Source organism: Colletotrichum fructicola (genome assembly GCF_000319635.2).
Source record: "Colletotrichum fructicola Nara gc5 chromosome Unknown KSG_Nara_v1_contig02, whole genome shotgun sequence".
Lineage (NCBI taxonomy): Eukaryota > Fungi > Ascomycota > Sordariomycetes > Glomerellales > Glomerellaceae > Colletotrichum > Colletotrichum fructicola.
In genome coordinates this window covers 3,359,891-3,384,080 of record NW_027094052.1, presented here as the reverse complement: position 1 = coordinate 3,384,080, position 24,190 = coordinate 3,359,891, and the positions used below count along the sequence as shown (strand labels likewise).

The 24,190-nt window shown below is 54.3% G+C and overlaps 8 protein-coding genes across 8 annotated transcripts; 3 read left to right on the top strand and 5 right to left on the bottom strand.

The window, feature by feature from the left end:
* Positions 1–343: 343 nt before the first annotated feature.
* Positions 344–2,137, top strand: BUR1 (Serine/threonine-protein kinase BUR1; the record flags this gene model as incomplete). The annotated part of the gene is made up of 6 exons (XM_032033739.1): positions 344–483; positions 535–616; positions 669–771; positions 832–1,228; positions 1,281–1,765; positions 1,827–2,137. The coding sequence occupies 6 exons, from the start codon at positions 344–346 to the stop codon at positions 2,135–2,137; spliced, it is 1,518 nt and encodes a 505-aa protein (XP_031887000.1).
* Positions 2,138–2,538: 401 nt separating this feature from the next.
* Positions 2,539–3,149, bottom strand: CGGC5_v003690 (uncharacterized protein; the record flags this gene model as incomplete). The annotated part of the gene is made up of 3 exons (XM_032033740.1): positions 2,539–2,832; positions 2,885–2,899; positions 2,967–3,149. The coding sequence occupies 3 exons, from the start codon at positions 3,147–3,149 to the stop codon at positions 2,539–2,541; spliced, it is 492 nt and encodes a 163-aa protein (XP_031886997.1).
* Positions 3,150–4,453: 1,304 nt separating this feature from the next.
* On the top strand, positions 4,454–6,046 carry GAL83 (SNF1 protein kinase subunit beta-3; the record flags this gene model as incomplete). Its single annotated transcript, XM_032033741.1, has 3 exons — positions 4,454–5,202; positions 5,367–5,949; positions 6,002–6,046. The coding sequence occupies 3 exons, from the start codon at positions 4,454–4,456 to the stop codon at positions 6,044–6,046; spliced, it is 1,377 nt and encodes a 458-aa protein (XP_031886998.1).
* Positions 6,047–6,243: 197 nt separating this feature from the next.
* KAE1 (tRNA N6-adenosine threonylcarbamoyltransferase) lies at positions 6,244–7,293 on the bottom strand (the record flags this gene model as incomplete). The annotated part of the gene is made up of 1 exon (XM_032033742.2): positions 6,244–7,293. The coding sequence occupies one exon, from the start codon at positions 7,291–7,293 to the stop codon at positions 6,244–6,246; it is 1,050 nt and encodes a 349-aa protein (XP_031886995.2).
* Positions 7,294–9,255: 1,962 nt separating this feature from the next.
* Positions 9,256–11,259, bottom strand: EPL1 (Enhancer of polycomb-like protein 1; the record flags this gene model as incomplete). The annotated part of the gene is made up of 4 exons (XM_066151162.1): positions 9,256–9,425; positions 9,472–10,129; positions 10,187–10,960; positions 11,113–11,259. The coding sequence occupies 4 exons, from the start codon at positions 11,257–11,259 to the stop codon at positions 9,256–9,258; spliced, it is 1,749 nt and encodes a 582-aa protein (XP_066009552.1).
* Positions 11,260–12,199: 940 nt separating this feature from the next.
* On the top strand, positions 12,200–13,019 carry cnb-1 (Calcineurin subunit B; the record flags this gene model as incomplete). Its single annotated transcript, XM_066151161.1, has 5 exons — positions 12,200–12,251; positions 12,320–12,333; positions 12,477–12,550; positions 12,616–12,950; positions 13,009–13,019. The coding sequence occupies 5 exons, from the start codon at positions 12,200–12,202 to the stop codon at positions 13,017–13,019; spliced, it is 486 nt and encodes a 161-aa protein (XP_066009551.1).
* Positions 13,020–17,531: 4,512 nt separating this feature from the next.
* On the bottom strand, positions 17,532–19,214 carry CGGC5_v003685 (putative MFS-type transporter; the record flags this gene model as incomplete). The annotated part of the gene is made up of 3 exons (XM_032033745.1): positions 17,532–18,081; positions 18,140–18,373; positions 18,433–19,214. 3 exons carry the CDS (start codon positions 19,212–19,214, stop codon positions 17,532–17,534), a joined length of 1,566 nt encoding a protein of 521 aa, XP_031886994.1.
* Positions 19,215–22,608: 3,394 nt separating this feature from the next.
* CGGC5_v003684 (uncharacterized protein) lies at positions 22,609–23,868 on the bottom strand (the record flags this gene model as incomplete). The annotated part of the gene is made up of 3 exons (XM_032033746.1): positions 22,609–22,718; positions 22,787–23,044; positions 23,124–23,868. 3 exons carry the CDS (start codon positions 23,866–23,868, stop codon positions 22,609–22,611), a joined length of 1,113 nt encoding a protein of 370 aa, XP_031887001.1.
* Between the last annotated feature and the right edge of the window lie 322 nt (positions 23,869–24,190).

Genomic DNA, 24,190 nt, shown 5'->3' with positions numbered 1-24,190 from the left:
TACGTACCCCTCACGGAGCCTCCAGACCAACGTGGAACTCCCGCGCCATCTTGGGACGTGAATTCTGCCATGTCCACCGCCCGACACCAATCCATACTCCATCCTCAAGCAAGTTGGCAGGCTGAGACAGCGACCACGACATTTCCCTCCGTCGAAGAACGCCCGTCACAATCTTCACCCATGCCCGCTGCGATATAGCCTTTGCGTTCGATTTCGAACCTAGCAATGCGCTTGCTACCGATCGGTACCTTCCGCTAATAACCATCTCGCACATACGACCTGAAGAACTGGCACGTCAATCTTTTGTCGCGATCGCCGCTTCTTGCCGCGCAACGCAGCCATCATGGAGTCCAGCGCGCCCAACGCCAGCGACTCGCCTCGCACTTTTGCGATGCAACACCAGCGCCCCAGGACAAGCTTCGTAGGATGCTCGCGAATCACAGATTACGATCTCCTTGGCAAGCTGGGTGAGGGTACCTTTGGGTAGGTTCGCCCTGCGACGGCGCGCTTTCCGTGCTAATCCTAGCTCGACAGTGAGGTGCATCGCGCGAAATCCAAGAAAACGGGAGCCCATGTTGCCCTCAAGAAGATCATTATGCACCATGAGAAAGATGGGGTATGCAAGTTTGGATGCCAAGTTCGCCGCCCAGTCATCTGACAATTGATAGTTCCCCATCACGGCGCTGCGCGAGATTAAGCTTCTCAAGCTCTTATCACACAAGAACGTCCTGCAGCTAGTGGACATGGCCGTCGAGCATCCCCAGAGAGCCAGTAAGTCGCTGCTGAGTCACTCGTCTCCGAACCAACAATTCCTGACGCGGATTGTTACAGGCGACAAGCGCAAGAGGCCAATCATGTACATGGCCACGCCCTACATGGACCACGATCTTTCTGGTCTTCTTGACAACCCTTCGGTCACCTTTACCGAGCCTCAGATCAAGTGCTACATGTTACAACTTCTGGAGGGCCTCCGATACCTGCACGACAACCACATCTTACACCGCGACATGAAAGCCGCCAACCTTCTCATCAACAATAAGGGCATCCTCCAGATTGCAGATTTTGGTCTGGCTCGACACTACGAGGGACCCACGCCTAAGTCAGGGCACGGTGCTGGGGAGGGCAAGAGGGAGTACACTGGCCTTGTCGTTACTAGATGGTACAGACCCCCTGAGCTGTTGCTTCACCTGAAGAAGTACACAACAGCCATTGACGTCTGGGGTGTTGGGTAAGATCCAAGGCCTACAATCTCACTCTTCAAACTATTAACCTGTGGCTAGTTGCGTTTTTGGCGAAATGCTGGTTGGGAAACCGATTTTGGCGGGTGAGAGTGACTCTCACCAGCTAGACATTATCTGGGACTTGATGGGATCACCCACGCCAGAGAACATGCCCCTATTTAATACACTTCCTGGCGCCGAGGCCGTTTCTCCGCGTACGAGACCTGGTAGTTTATCCACAAGATTTAGAGAATACGGCTCGGGGGCTATATCTCTCCTCAAGGAACTCCTCAGACTCGACTGGCGATCTCGCATCAACGCCGCCGACGCCCTGAACCACCCTTACTTTAAGATGGCCCCCATGCCAGCGAATCCCGATGATCTCCCGACCTTCGAAGACAGCCACGAGTTGGACAGACGGAAGTTTCATGACCGCAAAGCAGCTTTACCTCCAGCACCCAAGGGCGGGACGGTAGGCATTGGTCCCGATGCACACGGTGCCAATGCCGGCTTCAACAATACCGAGAATTACTCAAATCGCAACGGTGTGAACGGAAATCGCCATTCAAATGCTCCTGGACCGCACCGGAACGGCGAGGAACGAAGACCAGCTTGGCAGCGCGAGCGTGGGGAACGAGGGCTGCCACCTAGGCCTCCGCCGCCAGAATATGCCAACGGCGGCCCAATGGAGCGAGACGGCTACCGGGACAGGGATAGAGACCGACGACCCAGAAGCCGTGGAGGGCCACGGCCAGGACCAGATGTTGACACCTACATCCCAAGCTATGGGAGGGACGACGGCCCACGACACAGGGATGACCGGCCCCCGCGAGAACGCCGACGCAACAGTAGGGATGAGCGATGGCATGATCGAGACTGGGATCGCCGGACTAGGAGTCGCAGTCGATCTCCAATGAGAGAACGTGACCGTGAACGAGACGGATACCGCAGATAGGGAAAACGAAAACGGGACTCGTGAAGACCGAGTCACAGCTCACCATCCTGAGTATAGTGCTCGAAATAGGTAATTCGCGGAACCTTGGGGCAATATAATCATTCCATCAGCCAGCGGGAGGCGCTGGAACTGACGATGAAGCTGGTCTAGGCACATCCGGCGTCGGGTATGAGTCTTTTCTTCGTTGGCACGAGCAACTGGATGTACAACAAGATAATGTAAAAGGCGAATCGAGCGGACACAGGAACAGGCGTTTGAGGGGGGAGGCACACTCCCGAACAAGGCTGGCATTAAAGTTTCTCTGTTATCTTCATGAGTGCATTGGTACGCTGTAGGGTATATCAAAGAAAGCCCGGATTGCTATCAAATTTCAGAATCGTCATCGTCCTCCTCGTGAATGGTTTGAGACCAAAGACCTGGCCTATTCCTGCGGCGCTTAGGAGGTGGCTTGTTGAGCAGCTGCCAATCGGTCTCATAAGACGACGAATCTTCGGTCTTACCGGTCCCTGGTCGTTCTGATGATGGCGTCGAGGGCGCAGGTGTTGCTGGCGGACCTTGGTAGCCTCTGTCATGCATGCCAAGGACTGTAGTGATGATGCTGGACGTGCACGACATGGTCAAGCCAGCAAGTATGCCGATGAAGGCACCGCAGGCCAGCTGCGTTGGATTAGCACACGAAGATTTGAATCAAGTGATTGGAAAGACCAACAAAAGTATAGAGAGGCTGGCCGGATTGCAGTGTTAGCAGAGTATCAGGATAGAGGAAGGGCTTTCAAGGGAGATCAGCTTACTTGAAGACTGGCTATGAAGTCGATGACAGCTTGACACCATCCAACGACGAAGTAACCCATCAATATCAGGGGTGAGAGCAGCATGAGCACCGAATTGATGAACAAAGCCACGGGTTTCCATGCTAGACGCAAGGGAAAAGTAGCCACGGCGACGACGCCGGACGTGTACGATACCAAGGCCATGCTGCTACGAAGATGATGAAACCGTGAATGTGTTGTTTGGTTGTCGGTGACGAAGAGTCGCGTATGCGTGTAAGAACAGTCCTGTGCTTCTCAGAGCATGGCGATTGATCCAGTTTACTCAGGATAATAGCTGCAATTGTAGCGAAGAGGATGGTCCAAAGGGGGGAAAGACAGGAATCCGGGGTGAAGGAGCGTCGTGATGTTCAGATGCGATGGCTGGCTGAAATGAGATGGAACGGTAGCACATTCCTTGGCTTGCCCGCTACGCTGCTTGAGCTGGTGGTTGATAGAGCGACGGCTGGTGCACACGCGAGCAGAGGAGACCTGAGATGAAGTTCACTCTCTCAAGGTGTCAAGCAAGCCTTCCGTTGGAGTGAGGTAGTCCCCGCCAGCTCCAGCAGTGCCCAGGGGCGCCCCCAGCTTAAGGTGCACGTAAGGGCCATGTCAGGTATCGGGTAAGCGGATGCCCATGAGTACTCTAGTCCCCACGTTCTCCAGTATGCGATTACGAGTACCGGCCCTGTAGAGCTTAATATCTGCCAGTGCCACTGCCCTCCGCGGAGTCCACGCCCCCCTCCTCCCCCAAAACTTGTTGGAAGATTAGCACCTGCGTGGGAACTTGGGTAATTGACCACCACCACACCACCCCCTCCAACTCGCCTGTTGTTGATTTGACTTCTCATCCAATCTCTGGACCAAAAAAAATAACGAGCCGGCCCTTTTCGCCTCTCGTCACTACATCCACCAGCGACCGGTACGCGACCTCCTCCTCCCACGACACAACCGCGACCACAGATTCCCGCCCTCTGCCCGCCGTCGAACCTGTCGCTTCGTTGTCATCTCTCCTTCGAGAATGCGATAATCAGCTCACAACCCCGCGATTAGGTATCTTTCTGCAATCGCGCCTTACCTAACCAGGATCGCACGAACGCCAGTCGCAGCAACTTGCCCAACGTGGAAGTGCGAGATTGGGACAGCTGCGACCTTCCTCACCATCTCTCAACCGCCCGTCCGCCGAATCGCTGTCCAGCACTGCCTTGGACTGCGCTGGCCTTGCGCGCCCTTTGCACCGCACGGCACCGCCTCCCGAAGCCCAACCCGCCAGCAATCCCGCGATTGCACCGCATCCCAGGTGCCGTTTCCGCCGGACGTCACACGCCCGCTTACCTGAATACTGGCAGATCCAGACTCCCGTCGGCCTGGCCAGGTAGGGTACCCCGAACCACACCCCAGACCAGGCTCAGGCTCAGTCTGTCGTGTCCCACCCGACGAACAAATCTGGAAGAAGCAAAGCCAACGACAAAATGGGCAACAACCCCTCCTCGTCCTCCAAGCCTGCCACGCCTGTCTCATCCGCCCCAGCGTCGCAGGACTCACCCAAGCACCATCATCACAAGCGGGAGTCCAAACACATCATCCCCCCGCGCTCCGCCGAGCGAGTCGCTGCCCCGCCTGAGCCCTCCCTTACTCAAGCCCAGGGCTCCACGGTCACCAAGGCCAATAAGCCCCTCCAGTCCATTCCCATCTCCAGCTTCACCACCGGCTCTCCCTCCTCGAGCTCGAGTACCTCCGTTCCCCAGCCGAAGCCACCGGAAAGCAAGCACATCATCCGCGATGAGCCCAGCAAGCCCGTAGACGTCCCAAGCGTACCGACCGAATCCTCCTCCCTGAGGTCGCATTACTCCGCTCACATGATTGAACCAGCTTTGGTCTCCAACAACAGTGTCAATGACATGTCGTACATAACCCGCCCTCCTCGTCTGCCTCTGCCTATCGAGGAGGAAATACACACTCCCGGCTCGCCCATCATCGCACCTGCGGACAATGGCGAGGCCTCTGTGGCCGAGGTGGAAGCCCTCGATTCGGATGGCATGACGAGGAAGTCGTCGGCGCTGAGCACGACCACTGTAGACGAGGAGGATGGCGAGGAGTTGTTCGTTGACAAGACAAGGCCCACCGTGCCGACCCGCCTCGAATGGCGCAGAGGAGGAGGAAAGATCTATGTTACGGGAACAATCTTCCAATGGAACCGGAAACAAAGATTACATCCCGTGTAAGTCCCACTTCTGCGTGTCTGAGTCTCAGCCATGTGTGCGTTACACTCGTGGCTCCCCAGTGGTGTCAGAATCCGCCACTAGAGTTGCCTTCTTCGTAGCCAGCCTCGCGCGCAGGCCGTATTATCAGAAAGCATGTTACTGACCCAGCTCTGTCGAATAGGGACGGTCAACCTGGCGTATTCGCGGGCACGATACACATTCTTCCGGGTACACATCATGTTAGGTTCTTGGTGGACGGAATCATGCAGACCTCGCCCGACTTGCCAACTACTGTGGACTTTGGAAACAACCTGGTCAACTTCATTGAAGTCAGCGCCGACGACCTTCCCGCCAAGGCTCCCGTGGTGCCGGGACCCGTCCCCGCGCCCGGTACCGTGGCCAGCGACCAGAGCGCACCCAAGGGCGAGGCAGCGCTGGGCGAAGAACAGCCGAAACCCCCCAAGGGCAAGGAGGTGCCGTCGCCAAGTCAATACTTCCACCAAATACCCAAGTACCTGGTCGACTTTGACCAACCTGAAGATTCGCCAGCCTACCAGTATGCTGTAACAGCTATTGAGAAGCTGCCGACGCCCCCCAGTCTTCCAGGTTTCCTGGGCAAGCCTATCTTGAACGCCGCGGTTCTCATGAAGGATGACAACAGCGTGCTCAACATGCCCAACCACACTGTCCTGAACCATCTGGCCACCAGCAGCATCAAGAACAACATCTTGGCAGTTTCAGCAACGACTCGTTACAAGAACAAGGTAAGCAGCAGTTCCTAATAAAGAATTGCTCAAAAACTGACTTCATGCACAGTACGTAACGACAATCATTTACAAACCCACAACGACAGACGAATAGGTGGCTCTTTAGACTGAGGTCGAGACAGTCTATTGCTTGGGATCTTAGGCAGCGATGTCAGGGGCGACCTGGGGCAAGCTGCGGTGACCAGAATTGGTACCATCCAGCCAGAGCTGGCTGGCTAGGAAGATCGCGTAGGCATGGAAACGATAGAAATGTGACGACCCTAAACGCCGTGTTAACCGAGCGCATTGGCATCAGTCTCTCCATTTGACGTGGACCTCGTCTGTTCTAAATCGCTGCGTGCATGAGCTGTCCTCCAGCGATGTTCTAAAGCCTGTCTCGTAAGCCAGCAGGCCAGCGTGTGCAATCATGATCCCGTTGTCAATGCAGAACCTCTCATCCGTCGCGTAGACGCTCCCTCCTCTCTCCTTGGCCATCTCGCCCATCATCTCCTGCAGTCTTTCGTTGCAGCCGACGCCACCAACGATGAGAACCTGGTTGCTGCCCACATGCGCCATGGCACGTTCAGTAATCTCAACCAACATGGCAAAGACCGTTTCCTGCAGAGAGAAACACAAATCTGCTGGCGCAAACGTCTCCTTCCCCTTGGCCTGGCTCGCCTTCATCTGTGCCGCCAAGATGTCCGCGCTGGCAAGGATGCCGGAAAACGAACAGTCCATCCCCTTGACGGCGTACGGTAGCTCCAACAGCCGCGTGCCCTTCTTGGCCAGCTGCTCGATGTTGTACCCCGGCGCGGGATCGTTGCTGATTTCCAGCGTCCGCGCGAACCGGTCCAGACAGTTCCCCACCGCGATATCCAGTGTCTCCCCAAAGATTCGGTACCGCTGCTCCGCGTACGCGATGACTTGGCTGTTTCCGCCGCTCACGTACAGCACGACGGGGTTCTGCGCGCCGGTGATTGTGCGCCCCATCTCGATGTGTCCCACGCAGTGATTCACGCCGACCAGGGGCTTGTCCCACAGAAGGGACAGCGTGCGCGCCGCGACGGCGACGCTCGTCAGCGGGGCGCCCATGCCGGGACCCTTTGTGAAGCATACGCAGTCGACGTCGGCGACGGAGACGCCGGCCTCGCGGAGGGCGCGGCGCGCGATCTGGACGAAGAAGGAGCGGTGGTGCTTTGCGGTGTCTTTCGGGAGGAAGCCCTGGCCCGGCGGGGAGACGAAAGTGTGTCTGATGTTGGAGAGGATGGTCGACTCGGCGCCGTTGTGGAGCATCACGCCGATGCCGAGCTTGTTGGCGGAGCCCTCGCAGCCGAGGGCGATAAGGCCCTTCTTCTTGGACATTGTCGCGGTCGTGTGCTTCGAAGGGGAGGGGGCCGCTTCGGGAAGGGTTGGTGATAGGTCTTGGTCGAGGTCGAGATCGTGGGTCCTCTTTGGCGGTCGAATTTCGGTCATGGGGAGGAGGGGTTGGGCGGACGCGATGGCTTCGTTCTGGTCTCTGCTCGTCTATCCACGCTTCTGCCGGCACCGATGAGCTTCCCGGTCTGCTCAAACGTATCAAAAGGACTTAGTTGGTGATGCGCTGGTCCCACTCCTGCGAGTATCGCAATTGTGACTCGTCTTCGTCTTTTTTTCGCTCCTCGTCGCAAAAAGGACCAATGGCCAAGACGTCAAAAAAAGTTGACGTAGGAGGGGTAACGCTCTGGTGGGATGTCCCTCGAGAAATGTGGAAATTGTGGGTCCCATCTTCCCTGCCGCAAGCGCTGCCACAACCGTCTCTCCCACCGCACCGGACCCTTTGCTCGCCCTGCGCCCGTGACACCCCGGCAGCCGCGAGACCAGTCCGTTCCGTCCACCTTACCGACCTTGTTAAGGGTACAGCGGTAACAGTGGGCGGGTGTCGTACCTGAGGCTGCTTACGCAGTGCCGCCGTAAATACACTGTAGAGATGGCGCGGCAAACGCCGTCTCGCGGACAAGACAGGATCACAAAAGATCCGACACACAACACACGGCGCACAGAGGAAGCGGCGGGAAAATACCTACCTACGCGGGTAGAGCAGAGATGGGAAGATGGGACGGACGATGTGGTCGGCCCTCCAAAGGCCCCGTGCTCTTTTTCCACGTTAGCTCTTATCTTACACTTCTCCTGTCTATTCCTCCTTCCTCCAAAGGCGAAACCCTGGGCAGCGTATCCGTACCTACAGCGAGGTGTAGTAGCAACAGGCGGGCGGGCGGGCGGGCTGGTCGTTTATTCCTCACACAAGTTGCTAAGGTAAGGTTCCAACGCAATATCCCCACACCCACCAGCAGGCAAGCCTCGACAAGTGGAACTCCTCTTCTCTCTTACTACACAATTCTTTCTCTGGTTTCCCATGCTCCTCTCCCCGGGTTGCTGAGAAAACCCTCTTTTCCCTCTTTTGGCAATGCTGCAACTTTTCCTCTGGTCTCCCCAAGCCTGGGTTTTTTTAATTTTTTAATTTCCCTTCAGAGTCCTGTAACAGCTCCCTGGCTTCCGCATCTTGTGATCGCCGAGGGATCTACGGACACTGCTCTGCCGAATCGGGGCGTGACAAAGCCAGTCTGCTGACGCCGGACAACCACCAGGCCCCAAAATACTCTCAGCTTCTTTTCTCTCTACAGATACATACATGAGGTGCTTGCCTTGAAGCTCCTGAACCGAACTATCATGGCGAGGGCTGCCCAGATCTGCCGTGGTGGCTATCGCCAAAGAGGGCACCCACTGGGCATGACGATTGTCGCAAGCTCTCCGAGTCACATCACCACCGGTCCTCCGTTCACCACCACAAAAGATTGACACTCTCCAGAGCACAGCCAGCTACAGCAAACGACGAGCATGTCCCGCTGCGCCCTACACAAAGAAAAGCAACATGCTTCAGATCACAGAATCCAGCCCTGAGCACCGTCGCACCGTCGCCAGCTGCGTAAGCTAGCATCAACGAAACAGTCTCCTCCCGAAACCGCCAGCCTCCACATGCGCAGCAGACTCTCCGACGGCGGATACACAAGCAAACATATGGCATGAGAAGATGCAAATAAAGGTCATTTTTTGATCTTCTATTTGTTGGGGTGTGGAATCTATGTTCCTCTCTTAATGTCTCGTCTCTTGGGGCAGACCACCAGTCTGCTGAAGAGCCTCCGCCGCCATGCTTCCTTCACAGTCATATACTTTACATGAGAGGCACCACAACCCAAAAACGCCACGCCGATCCGACCGTCCTGCCTGCCGCCAAACCATCTTACATACCAAAAAGGAGCAACCAAACACCGAGGGGTATACAACACGTCATCCGGGGATGATGAGGAGAGAAAGGGCGCACTCAAGCCACGGGCAGGCCTCATGAGGCCGCTGCTTGAGCTTGAGCCGCCGGTGGTGCCTGAGGCGCCTGTGGTTGCTGCTGCTGTTGCTGCGCATGTTGCGGCTGTGGCTGCGGCGGTGGAGGTAGTGCCGGTCGGCTGCCATAGACCCCAGCAACTTGCGTAGGCACTACGTTAGGCATACCCTCTTGTGGTATTTGCCGCCTCGGATACACATACTGCGATAACGGGATGGTCGCGCGGAACTTCAACGCCCTTGTGTCGTAGGGGTCGACTTCGTACACCGGCGTCTCTTCCTCGTCATCCTGGTCATACTTCCACCGATCCGAATAATCCTCGCCATCCATCCGCGGAGGCGTTGTCAGTCCCCGGCGGTCTATCCACAACCGGTTCAACCGTCCTATGCGACGGCGAAATGCTGGTTGGCTGTTTGGAGGCTTCTCCTTGCCGCCAGCAGTAAATTGGAATATCGACATATTGCCCCTTTCAACTACAGGCTCTTCTTCATCGACATCCATGGCGTCTGACTCGGATGAGGTGGACGCTGGAGGTGTCATCAAATATTGGGTCTTGGCGGGCCGGAAGTTGATTTCCATGCCCTGTTCCTTGACCGGAGATAAAGGATCTCGGGTGAGATCCACATGGTTCTGGTTCCACTTCCTGTGGTTGTGAACCTTGCTCTCAACATCCGCCCGCAGCTCGTTCTCCTTCTCTGCGAGCTTGTCTGAAAGTTGCACAAGGTCTGCTTCCATGGAACGACCGTCCGGACGCACAGCGATGCGCAGATGGTTGCCTGGAGGTCTCTGCAACGCAGGAGCTTCCACTGGCTTCTTCTTCTGAGGCTGCAAGCAGTCAACATCCATTCCGATGCGATTCTTCAAAAAGAGCGCTCGACATACCTTTTGGTTGATGAGATCGTCGTCCTCGGTTTTGATGCCGAGCTTGACCTTCATCTCCTTAAGCCTGGCTCGTTGCTCGAAAATTATTCGATCCAAGTTAAGGACCTCACGTTTCAGCATCTCACGCTCATATGAGTGGATGATGAGTTGACGTCCATCCTCGAGCTCTTTGCGAAGTCGCTTGAGTTTCTCGGCACTCTGCACATCCCTCTGCCTCGTCTTTCGCGTTTGTCTGGCCTCACGACGTCTGAAGCAGACATAGGGGTCGGCCTCGTCGCTTTCTTGGTGCGTCTCGAACTTGACGGACGGATGCAGGGGCTTGTTGCCGGTGGCCTGCCTTCGCGACTTCCAGTGCTCATACACGTGCTTGGAATGCGCCATCAGCTTCTGAGTGCCGAGCTGGCTGATTTGAGGAAGCATTGTCTCATAGCTGACGACGGTGTTGTCTATTGAGGCGAATGGCGTCTGTTCTGAGGCCATCTCCTCAAAGACCTCCATGATGCGCTCAAAGTCATCTTCGGACAGCTGAGAGGCGACGGTCTTCTTAGTAGAATTGTACTGCTTCAAGAACTCATCGTCCTGGGTTGTCATGTCATAGGAAACTCCTATGCATTCTTCAACGGTCTGTGAGAAGCGGATGTACGAGGTAGGTTGCTGGAAGTGACTAGGGTAGAGTTGATCATAGTTGATCTGGCTCTCCTGAGGAGGTGGGACTGGAATTTCTTGGTCATTGCTGGTGCCTGCTTCCTTGAGAATGGACTGAAGATGGTATTCCTACAAAGTTAAGGTCAGTATATTTGTCGTGTCACCACCGGCCGAGTGGTCGGTCAGTAGAGGTGGGTCGCCCGATTGGGAGGCAGGCCAAGGTGGGTCACATGATCATGTCACGTGATATCTGGCTGCGATATGGGAGCAAAGTGACTCACAGTTTCCTCGGCGGCTTCAACACCGGTCGCGATTTGAGATTCGGTGGTTAAGGATTCGTACTCGCTGGGATCGATATCATCCTCTCTGAGCACCGGAAGCAGCGTCTTGACGCTCAACTTCTTGACTCGGACTTTCCTCGTAGACATGGTGGCGGGTGGGGGGGTGGAAGGCGGAAAGCCGGCGGAAAATCCGCAAAAAAAAGTCGATCAAGTCATATACCAGGGCATGCGACTTTGACTCCGATGCTTTTGAGGGATAAAAAATGTGGTTGTGGTGTCTGTTTTGATGATCGAACTGTCGCTGCTTGATGAGGTGACGTTGAGATGGTCGCGGCGTGCGAAAACTTTTCTCTGGCAGTCGCCAAAAAATCCGTCGTCTCGAGCAGACTTTGGAGTCGTGTCAAGTACCGTGCAGCTGAGTTTCGGTGAGGGAGTACTTTGGCGCTCGGACCAGGTCGGGACCTGGAAGGTAGACTCGCCGACTTTCTTAGGCCTGGGGCGCCTGGCACCTTCCACGCCTAAAAACACGCCGCAGAATAGGGGAAGGCGCCTTTGGTCACGTGCTGCTTTTGCCTGATGATGGCGACAACAGCAACAAGCACTGGAAAGGATGCCAAGCACCATCACTTCTGGAACATTTTCCTGATCGGTTGAACGTGTAGATGCATCTCGTTCACCCATCTATCTCACACATATCTCCGAAACTCAAATGGTTGTGGTGATACATCTGATACTTGCCGCTGTTGACGTCGTGCACCTATCGCATGCCAGCCAATTGTCGCGGTGATTGACGTCTGGTCCGTGCACGAGCATCTCCGGTTCAGCTGCCCGAATCCAAGACTCAGGCCAATCAAGAGCGAGTCGGCTGCCTTACCTCAACTTGACATTCCCGCACCACGTCTGTAGTTAGCCTCGCGCACTTAGAAACCTCCCTACTCCCACCTCGGCGAACCCCACGGCGGACCACGATATCGAAGCTCGACAAAAGCCCACTTGCGACGGCCAACACGATACCGAAACCTGGCCCCCTTTTCCCACCGCGCATCACCACAGCTTCCGTCGAGATCGATCGCCCGCATTCTCCATCATGGGCAACACTACTAGTGCGGTGTTGGACAATATCGTCCAGGGGTCCAATTGTGAGCCCCTCCCCCGCAGTCAACTTCTTTGTCGCACAGACTTGGGCGGCATGCTGACGGGCAGACAGTCGACAGAGAGGAGGTTGACCGTCTAAGGAAACGTTTCATGAAGCTCGATAAGGCATGTCTTTTTCTTTTTTGCGTCCCTGGCATTCCATCTTGCAGTCGCGCGCATCGCCGACCCATGTCGTAAGTGGCACCGACGCTGACCGACTCTCTCTGCAGGACAACTCTGGCACAATCGAGCGCGATGAGTTCCTCAGCCTTCCCCAGATTTCTTCCAACCCTCTGGCAACAAGGTACGAATTAGGTCGATCGGTATCCCGCATACATCGGGCACAATGCTAAGGATGTCTTTACGCAGAATGATTGCCATCTTCGACGAAGACGGTGGCGGCGACGTTGATTTCCAGGAGTTCGTATCAGGTCTTAGCGCCTTTTCTTCCAAGGGAAACAAGGAGCAGAAGCTGCGTTTCGCTTTCAAGGTTTACGATATCGACCGCGATGGTTACATCAGCAACGGCGAGCTGTTCATTGTGCTCAAGATGATGGTCGGAAGCAACTTGAAGGACCAGCAGCTGCAGCAAATCGTGGACAAGACCATCATGGAGGCGGATCTCGACAAGGATGGCAAGATCAGCTTCGAGGAGTTCACGAAGATGGTGGAGAACACGGATGTCAGCATGAGCATGACGTTGGGTGAGTTTTGATACTCTGACGTTCAATGCGCTTGACAAAGGCTGACAATACGTTCCAGACACATTCTAGAGAACGGCATCTTGATGGCAAGCGGGATAGGATCATGAGACATGAATTGCAACACTCTTCTGGGTAGAGATACACCAAACCTCCTTTGGGCGGCACAGCAACCGTCGCTCGGTCTGAATTGAAATATGTCTTGGCTTCTGGGCTGCGCATTCTTCCCCATGGTGACTTTAGGCCGCTTCAATCGCACAAGAAATGTAAGTTACGTGCAGCAAATGACGTGTTCAACTTTGGCTATGGCTAGTGAGAATTGGTGCTGGGCAAGGCCAAGCGGGCAAGAAAAGGGAAAGTAGTCAACGGTTGGTGGACGACACCAAGGGTCTGGTGTAGCTAGCTCCAATTTAGACGCTTCTTTGCCAACCTTTGCAGCTGGACGACAGAACCTAGCGGTTCCGGTTGTGGAAAACTGCCTCCGTGATGTGCTCTCGAAATCACCCTTCAAGCACGCACTGCAACAGCCCATTCCCTGTTTCTGGTTGGGCATCAGAGCGCTGTGGCCGGCCCCTAATCGCATCAAGCCGAGAAAGCGATATGCAACGCTGATAGCAGTCCCGGCAGCCGTGACCCGTGCTCTGACGCCAGCAAATCTAGGGGAAACGAGTGTAGGATCTGTTGTGGTTGCCGTCAAATCCTGCGAATCGAAATATAGGTTGTTCCATGCCTTTGGGAGGAAAGTTTCGCTGCGTCAGTTCGTCTGAATGTTCCATCTCAACTTGTTCTTTTCGCCATCTAGAACTATGAGACCGACGTAAATATCCCGTAGCAAGTGTCCAAGCGAGCATATGGATGTCAGATAACAGCGTCCTCCAAAATCGTCCCATGAAACCAGCCGTTTTCCCTATTGACTTAGGTCATGTCCTTAAATCGAATGCTGTCCAATTTGCTCGTCTTGCGTTGAGGCTCATGCATGAGATCTCAAATTGACATCTATTTCTACGCCTCCTGCACCTATGAGCGGGGGTACCCGGGGGGTGCGTCGTCCGGGAGCTCAGTTGTCTTGTGTCGCTGTGCACGGCTTGTAATTAGAGCTTCATCAATTGGTTTTAAAGATCTTGCTGCTTCCTCTCCTCTATCGCCGCCTATTGTGAAGCCCGATGATTCTGCAGGATGTTTTTGCTTGGATTGAGGACAGATATATAATAGAGTAAGCTCTCATTGAAAGCACTAGAAAGAATTATCCGGCGATGCTCGATGATAGCTGGTAGGACCCTGTGGTTTGGAGTTTCAAAGCCTCCGGACATCCGAGCCCACAACCTTCATAATAGTTTTCTTCTTTCCATGAACCTATATCAATTATCTTCCTCTCAGCTGTGACGTGTGAACCCACTTTCCTTCCTAGTTGCCAGTGAGTTTTGTATGAAAGATAGGTACGAATGTTCCGGAGCATGGGAACACGCCACCATCTTATTCTGCAGTACTCCCATGCGGTCTTTTTCATAATACTTCGGGTAGCAGACCTGAGAATCTAAAGTTTCGAAATGCAAACTTAATCCGACCAAGTGCATTAAGCCCCCTGTAAGGAGTGAAATTCGAGGAGTGGATCGTCATGAGCGAATCCGAGACGATTAACTCCTGTGAATGGCTTCTGTGATTATAAAGAAAAACCACATAAACTTATATCCGTCGAATCCGGTATGTAGAGTTAGCTTGAGACAGCGAAGTCTGAAATCTGGCACTGGTGATCGCTTCACTCTTCCCAAGAGCGTTGTCACGGCTCAGGGTGAATGGTGAAAATCAAGTATAATTGAGTAATCCTTCTCATGAGCTCTTGTAGTTCCGTAGTCAGATTGAAACTTTCACTCTACAGTATCACGGGTTATCTACGTTGAGAATACGCCAAGTGAAGTGCAAACACAAAGTGGCAATGAAGGAAATCTGTCGCGATGCTATAATTGACTTGATTTTCTAGAAGCTCTGCTATTCTCCCTACTCTCGAGCCACTCGTTTCTGTAGTCGTTATTAACACTGCAGTCGTCTCCTCTTCAAACACGACACCAACATCATCACAAAGACATGGCCATTTGAGGTGTGCACGACAAAGATACACAATATTTACCGAGATCAAGTGAGCAAAAACGAAAAGACAAAAGCCGAATGGATTCGGGTCATCAGCACTTGTTCTTCAGTCTAAGTTCTGATTGCCTTCGTGGACTGTAGGCTGAATATTATTATCATTCCTTTTTTCCTTTTTCCTGTATCCAAACATCGATGTTCCGAACTGAAGAGCGAGAGCCTTATCGTTAGGCCACAGCATACTTGTTGAAATGGCATGCTATGAACACACTCAAACCTCCCCACTCATGGTGTCCTTGTTGCCATGTGGGCTTGAAGATTAGATTTGAGCTAGCACAGGTGAACCCTAAGGTAGACGAAGATAGTAGAGAAATGAGCGTCCACAGTTTATAGACATGTCCTGCTGTATCCGTTTCTGGACGTTCTTGGACGAATGCGAGACAACAGACAGTTGCTGGTTTCCGGTCGTCGAAGATTTTGTGAGAGTACACAGCGAATTTGCTGACATCGAATGTAAGATGTCTGATGGCACGTACTACAATCCTGACACGGATCAAATGGCCCTGAAAGCATTTGCCGGATTAGGCTTTCCCAACAGCTTGGTTGTATGAGCCATTCAGTCGGTAAGCGTGAACTCCCTTGAACCTGGCTGGCTGACTAGGTGTTGGCCTCAAGGTGCGTACCACGAGCAGAGACCAATTGTCCCACGTCAAGGTCTCTGTACTTGGCCATTAAGAACGCGTGGGATGTCAGGACTCGGATTTAAAGTGGACAGGGACAGGCTGATTACAGAGGTAACAACGTGGGTGTCACGGGTGGCCGAGAAGGATTCCCCTGTCTCGCACAAGCCAATGACGGGACCGCTAAGTCATTCTAAACAACTGCGGCCCCTCAAATGAAGGCTAGCAGGATGTCTCGGGAGTTGGCGTCAACTACTGCTTCTTGTGACTTGCTGACTATTATTGGACTTGGGTGGATTTCCTCAAATCAAGCATGTCAGGAGACTGGTGCATGACCTTAGGTGGCTTGCAAAAAACATTAGATGGGTGGTGTTGGAGTGCCAAGTTCAGGGCAGACCGGGCCGAGCGGAGCCGTTGACTTCCGGGACCCACTCCGGGATTACCGGGTCGTCAACCTTCTTTTTCCGGGAGGCGCGGAGAAGCCACATGCGAAGGCCCGGATCCAGAAACGGAACACGCAAAAAGTCATGTACGGGTACAAACATCACCAAGTCCCGTCCGCTCCACAGTGGCTCTCTGCTGGGCATGGATCATCAGATCATGTCTGTTCACACGCAACAGGGAATCCTCTTTTGCTCCCACCCCTCGCATATCGATGCCCTTGTCCCCAGACCGAGGGCGGGTGTGTGGTGGAGAACACACCACCAGTAACTCAGCTGCGCCGGGAAAAAAAAGTGACAGGTCATTTTCCTCAACTATGCAACCAACACAAAAATGACCAAAGAGAGACGTGCAGGAGTCCCTGTCCCAACACAGGCCTCCCAACCATGGCACTGGGAAATTTTAGGGGCGGGACACAGCACAAGACGAAAGAAAAAAAAGAGGGAACGGAAGCTACGCTGCTTAACTGGAAGGGGCATAGCAACGCCGCCCTACAACAAGCATACGGCCTGATACGTAGCTGCGAACCCGCCTCGGCCAGAGACAGGATGATCGATACTGCGTCGAACGGCAGCCTGCCTGTTCCGAAGAAGATCTGCGTCTCCTGCTGCTTGGATCCCGCGCGCCCTTTCCAGAGTGCTGGGCTCGCTGGGCGAGACTTTGTCTTCACACCAAGTAGGGATAACGTGGCCGGGACTTGGACAGGGCGGAATGGGCCTTTGATTGATTTTTGAGGCGAGCGGCGGCACGGCGCGGCCATCCAAAAAGTGGAGTTTCATCCATATCTTGATCTGGTGATCGACTCGTTTGGACGTCTGCATGTTGCGCGCCAACTCGACCCTTGGACAATTTCGCATCTCCGCCCGACAGTGGTAATATGATGCAGCGCCCCTCGCAGTTCCGCCTCGAGAGAGAGTAGGTGTGTTGTGTATCTCTCTCGGCCGGCAGCCCTGTTTGCAAGACAACCAGGGTAGCTCAGCCGTGTTTCAATATCTCCCTCGCTTTAGCAGCACAGAGAGCAAGGCCTCCCAGAGCAAAAGCCCCAGGTGATCTGCAATCTGGACTCTTCCCACTCAGATCATGCGCGGACCAAGACAATGCCATACTACATGCCCTACTCCGTACACCCACCAACGCTGCTCCACCCGCCTTGCTCCCCAGCCTCACCTTGCGCATTCATATTTCTTATTCTCTAGCCGGGTTTGATTCTTTCTAGGGATGGCAAAGTGTTATCAAAAATTAGCAGGCCGGGCTGTTGCCGGTCTCTGTGTCACATTTCATTCATCCACATCCTCCATTGTTCACCTGATATCGCAGCATGTAGAGACTCAGAGCGATGGGGCATCGTCTGTAGCACCCCACCATCCAGCCCCGGTTCCGTCTAATCCTCCTTCTTATTGCCCACCTTCCCTGTCTTGTGCAGCCCGACAAGGCCAAGGGCGAAGCAGAGCACCATGAAGCCAGTCATTGCCCAGAAGCTGGCTCGGTAGCCAAGGAGGAGAGCATCGATTGGCGTCTCCCGCGCCGCCGCCTTATTGGTCACCACGCCCGCCACGACCTGCATGATGGCAAGGCCGAGGGAGGTCCCGAACTGGGATGCCGCATTGAACACTGCTCCTGCAAGTGCCTGCGTATCTTCCGGGAACGCCTCGGACACAATAATGAGGCCGACGGTGAAGAGAATGTCGCCGCTGATCGGCTGCAGGAGCTGGGCGAAGAAGGCGTTGTACCAGTATGGCCACTCCGGCTTGGCGAGCGCCATCAGGACCGGGCCGCCGGCGCAGACTATCGACGAGCCGGCCACCAACCATCGGGCAGAAACCTTGTGGACAAACAGGCCAGTGGTGAAGTTGAGGATTATGCCGACGACAAGGCTGGGGAGAAGTCGGGTGGATGTCTCCGTTGCAGACAACCCTTGTACCTCTTGAAAGCTGCCAAAGTCAAGATTAACCGTGGCTGTTCCAGCGCCAGTGGGGCGCTTCTACTTACAACAGACTGCAGTATTGCTCCATTGACTTTAGTACCGCGAAAGACAACAGCATGGTGGCGCAAACGCTCGAGAAGGCTGTATTGCGCCATAAGCTGTTTGGTATCAAGGCCGGCTTGCCGAGGCGCGTCTGACGGTGAACCCAAGCGACAAAGGCAGGCAAGGCGAAGCCAGCCGCACACAGCGTTGCAATGCTGTCTCGATGGCTTACACTGCCAATATCGGAACTTACGATGCTTGATGGCCATTCGTTTAGCAGCCTCGACATGTGGCATTCGGGAGAGGATCAACTTACGCCAAGAAGTACGACAAACAGACCATGAACGCGGATGCCAGAAGCGAGCCAACCCAGTCCATTTTCCTCTTCAGTTCGTGGACCACTTCAGATGCCGTCCGCCTGTCCCTTGACTTTGGCAGCGCCCACAGTCCGACGAAGGACAGGAGCAAAGACAGCCCCCCGGTCAGGTAGAAGCCCACGCGCCAACCCACCGTATCTACCAGCACCCCACCAAGCACCAAACCAACCGAGAATCCCAAAGGCTGGCTCAGTCCAAGACATGAAAACGCCACATTTCTGGCCCTGCCCTTCGGGATGGACTGCGTCACGAGGCTCACGGATGATGCCAGGTGCATGGACATGGCGACGCCTTGGAGTGCACGATACGCAACGAGCTGCTCGCCTGACTTGACGAAGCCGCTGGCCAGCAAGAGAAGGGCCATGGAGAAACAGCCGACGAGGTCCACGATGCGACTCCCGGCCGCGTCGGCGAGAGAGCCGACAGGGAGGATTGTCGATCCCACGGCAAGACCGTAGACCGATATAGGCCAGACGTGCAGCTGCTCCGGCAGATTGAGCTCGGCGACAAGTGTAGGCAAACTGACTAGGATAATTCCGTTCACAGCCGAGGTCAAGAAGTTGAGGCCTGACAGCTGGAAAGTTGTCGTTGCTTGGCGGGCTTTGGACGCTGTAGGGCCATCACTCTGATTCTGTCTCTCGGTCTCGAGAGGAAATTCGTTGCGAACATCTCGCAAGTCAATTGACTCATGGCTGAGTTGGGTGGTTGTCACGGTCGACATGATGAGGGGTTGAGTTGGACCTTCCGAACAACCAAGACTCTTGGTGGGACCAACTCACTGATATTGGTCAATTTAGGATGACTCAGAGTTGAGCGAGACGACTATCAACGAACTTGTATCTAATCAACAGCCATTTTCCGTGACTCAAGGCTCAATGTCACTCAAGGTTGCCCAGGCCTGTATTCACAAACATCCTCATAACGAAAAACGTAAGCGTCGTAATTGCATAAACTAACATCATGCTGCCGAGCGAGGAAAGATGTTAAATAACGAGCATGCCAGTTGCTGAGACACAAGTCGAGAGACAAGCCGGAAAGTCTCTTTGAAAGTATTGAGACTTTCCTGTGCCATCGCACTCCCGCAATTTACCTTGCATCGCGGCGGCGCCCTGTCTCGCCTCACAGCAATCAACATTGATACCATGCCGTGCCAGACAGACAGGTCAGCAGCGCCCCCTCCCCCACGCCACATCCAGGCTCCTGCAAGGTTCCCGCGACTTGTCACATTGCATCACATCACACACACGCACGCACACCACCCATAACCTGCCCGTGTCACAGTATTCCAGATTCTGTATGATTACTATCCGTACCCAGCAGCAGCATCAACTGCCCTTGCTTTTCTCCCCTGTCGCCCTTCAGTCACGCTGTCAAGGGCCCCGGTCACCGAGGCAAACAGCGCCCGGGAAAGCGTCAACCAAAGAATCTGTCACATTTTCCCCTTGCCGTTCGCCCGTCCGTCAATCAGCCAGACCTCGGGCCAATACTGATGTTACTGTGTGTTTTGGGGCGGGCTGCCAAACTTGCGCGCAAGCCTCTTTGAGACCACAGCCTGCGTCTGATAGGCCAGCCGAAGTTGACCTAACTGCCTGCCAGCCGCATTTACACGGGAATACGTGCAGTTTTCACAAACGCCATTTCCGCAGGACGACCTCCCCTGTCCCCTGACACTTGTACCTGCTATGCAGTGCACTGCGCAATGCCGCACAGCCAAAGTGCCAGAAGCACCTCAAGAGGGGAGAAAAAACACCTCACCCTGCACAGAAGCTGTCCATGCAGGCAGGTTCCCTTCCCGCATCCTGACCTGTAAACGGATCTTGCTCCGTCTCACTCAGCTTCTAGTTTCCACCACCTACCACAAATCCCGAACTGATAAACACAACAGAGCAGGAACTGTCAATCACGAGCACACGCCCTCTCGGCTCGCTTGCTGCGGGCCAAAAAACGAGAAGTCCTGAGTCGGGTCACGATCACGATTGATGCCCGACCCCAAGAGCCAGAAGGAGGGGTAGAAGGAAGGGAAAAAAATCTATCGAACAGAGACCATCAAAACGGCTTAGTGGCAAAAAATAAAAATAAAAAAAAATCCTCAAGGGTCCAAGTCAGCCCAAAGACGATGCGGAGAAAAATCTGGATTTTGCTTTCCCCCCTCACACTCCCACCCACCCCCTCCTCCCTCGCTTCTCACACACTCCAATACCGTATCCGTACCGAGAACATGTAATTGATAGGTCCAAAGTCGAAGAAGGTCCAGACCACCACCACCACCACCACCACCCCCACCGCGACTCTCCTCCCATCTGGCATCACTAGCCTCTTTTCCAAGGCGGGAGATCGGCGCAGAAAAACGTCGTCATTCCATTCCTCGAGAGCCACTCGCGCTCCCCCTTCCAAAGAAAGGGTCGTATGCATACGCCGCCTTGTGAGAGGCAGGCCGATTGGGCACGAATGAATCCGCCGATCCCCCTCCTTTGCTTGCTTTAAGTCTGTCTTGCCGTCTCCGCCTCGGGTTGTTTCCTCCAATCTTTCGGCCTGTCAGTCCGCGAGGCAGCAGCAGACAGAAAGCGAGACAGACTGTGTCGTTGGGATGGGAACCGCACCGCCGCCGCCGCCACTCTGACCCCATGTTACGGCCCATGTAGTCACCGATCACCCGCATGAAGCTTACAAGGCTATGTATGTAATCAAATAAGCGTAGGGCAGAAAGATCGACGGTGAGGCGCGTGGGATTGGGTGGCTTTTGTCCCTCTCGTCTCTAACCCCCCAACCCAACTGAGTGAATTTCATGTGTGTCAAGGCTTCGGGCTATCTACTTGCTTCTTCTTCTTCTTCTTCTGATGATGATGATGAAGATGTCACATTGCAATTTGGCTGGCTGTATCATTCATGCAAACCACAACCTCCTTCGCTTCTCATGTTCGATTGTGACAAATCAGGACAAGATACGTACAAGTATATACATGCATTTCGTGATGGCAGATGTGAGGAGCAACATGATGAGTGGGTGCAGCCGGCCCTATCCATCTCTCTCCACTCACACCCAAGGACCATGGTACAGATGATTTGATTCCACGTAAATGAAGCAGCAACAAGCAAGAAACGTAGTCAAACGAGTAACCAACTTTGGTGAGCGCAAACGAAATCGACAATAAACCCCACCCCGCCCTGAAAATGTTGCGCGCGCGCAAAGAGGCGACAACGACGCAAAGCTCGTGAGAGCATTCCGGCCTGATCTACTTACTACCAACCACTTTCCGTAGGTATACATGAAATTCTACAGGAGACATACACACATGTTTTTTTCTGGTTTGTTCTCATCCCTTCGTTTGCGAGTATCCGGCCTCACTTTTCCCTTCTTTTTTTGCCACCAAAGTCGTTCATTCCTCGTCATTCCTCTTTCATCCCGGTACGCCCATCTATGACCGGTTCCCAATATCCGTTTCCTCCCGCCACACCCTGCCACCCCCTTCCCATGATAGAGACAGAGAGAAAAAGTCCAAGCCTGTCACCCGCCTAGCGTTCTTGTTCAACTTCAAGTTCCCCCCTCCTTGAAGGGTAGCATCCACCTGAGCCCCGCGCCTCCTCGAGCCTGAACTAGCCCTTCAGACGATAGCGGCAGGGCTTGTGTGCCCAAAGGCTGCCAAGGGGGGGAACAAGCAGAAGAAGAAAAAGCAAGGAAACGAGAAAAGAAAACAGAGAAAAAGAGAAAAAGCAAAGAAAAATCAAACCCCGAAGAAAATCAAAAACGGATGCCCCGTTCATGATGCTGACATGGATACCTGATACCTGCCCGACCACCTTTTGGAATGCGAGAATGATGAGCAGTTATCCTCCGATGAACTCCAGTTCCACGTGACATCGTGTTGATAAATCGTCCCTTTGTCACAAAGACGTCCGAATGCCGAGAATGTACATTTGGGGGGAAGAAGCAAAGAAATAGTAGAAGGCCGCCCATGGTGTAATAAACAATCCAGAGAGAAGCCATCCACCGAAGCGCCGCCATCCAGAGTACGTTTACAAGCATTTCAACATGCCCCGAGATCCAGTCGTGTTCTTTTTTTCCGGCATGATCCCAGGGGTGGGGGGGAGAAGCAGCTGGCAAATCCCAAGTCCTCTTATCTGCTCCCGTGGGAGCCGGAGCCTGCCTGGTTTCCGCCGCCGTTTCCGCCGCCGTTTCCGCCAGATTCCTCGTTCGCCTCGTAGAGGTCCAGGCACGCCTCGAGAACTAGAACCCTGCCGTTAGCTTGATTTGCGCGCACATGAAAAAGAGTTTCAAGGTTATGCAAGGCTTACTCTCGATGATCTGCTGTTCCCACACGCCATATTGATAATCAACCAGCCCGTGTCGCTCGATGCCATCGCACAGACGGACCAATTCCTTGCCCATCTTTTCCAAGCCTTCCTTGCTGATCAACGTCTGGGATCGTTGGAGTTGGCGCCCTGGTTCCATCAAATCCTTCTGCATCTGGAACAGCGCGAGCCACGCGTGGTTGAAATCGTTCCAGAGCTTGATTCGGTCTCCATGCAGATTTTGGTCGTCGAGGTTGAGTCCTGTGAAAGTCCCTAGTCTTAGCAATTTTGAACGTGTAGGAAAAGTCGGCATCTGCCGCGAGTGGCTCGCAAAGCTTACCCAGGTCAACAACTTGCGACAGTAGCCAGTTGGAGACGTCGAGGAGCGACTGGCTGGCGCTCTCGAGGATGCCGTTGCGGACGTTTTGGAACACGCCCCGCAAAGCAGACTGGTACTCCATCCACTTCTCTTCCAGACCACCTGTCGCAGAATAATCCTGCTCCTCCATCGAGACGTCGGCACTTGCTGTCGGCTGCGGCATGCCTCCCACATTCGAGATGTTGGTCTGGTAGTTGGCCATCTGCGGCTGTTGATAAGCGGTCGCGGTGGCGCTCGCAGATGGCGCATGAGGGAGGTTGGAGGTTCCTGTGCTGCTGCTCGGGTCATTCTGGAAGTACGACGTCGACACGTCTGTCGGTAAGATCGGTGCAGCTGCAGGCTGCCGTTGAAACTGCGCTTGATTGTCGTAAACAGAGCCCGTCGCGCCAGTCAAGTTGTCGTAGCCCATCGTCATGGCCGCCGCATTATATCCACCAAAATTCTGCGCTGCCGGGCGGCCATCCTGGCCGTATCCTGAGGGGTAATGCATTGTGTTTGTTGCCATTGGCGTGTTGAAAGATCCTGCTACCGGCTCCTGATAGTTGTACGTGCTGTAGCTACCCGTGCTTCCCATGCCCCGCGCTTGTGAGGGCGATGTGTTGAGCGGCGCCGGCCGGTTGTATCTCTCTGTCGAACCTGTAGCCATTGAGCGGCGCTGCTGCAAAGGATCCTGAATGTTGTATCTTGGGTTGGAGGTGGGATGCATGGGCGCTTCATTCTGCCTCCTACGGCGATTGGTATCATCCATCCCACGAGGGGTTTGGTCGCCGGTCGACTCCGAAGGCAAGCCTACCGTGTGCGCCGGCGGCAACGGAGCTGGCGATGTGTACAGTAGGGCCAGGTTGGGCCTTTGGATCGGTCACGGGACCGTCCAGCGTGGGTGTAGATTCCCTCGGAGTTGGTGGTGGTCGTGGTCGTGGTGGTGGGGGGAGGAGGATGATTTTTTTTTCCCTCTCTCTTTTTTTTTTTCTTTCCAAACGCTTCTGCTGTCGGGGACAAAACGCGACGAGATGACCAGGACGAATGAG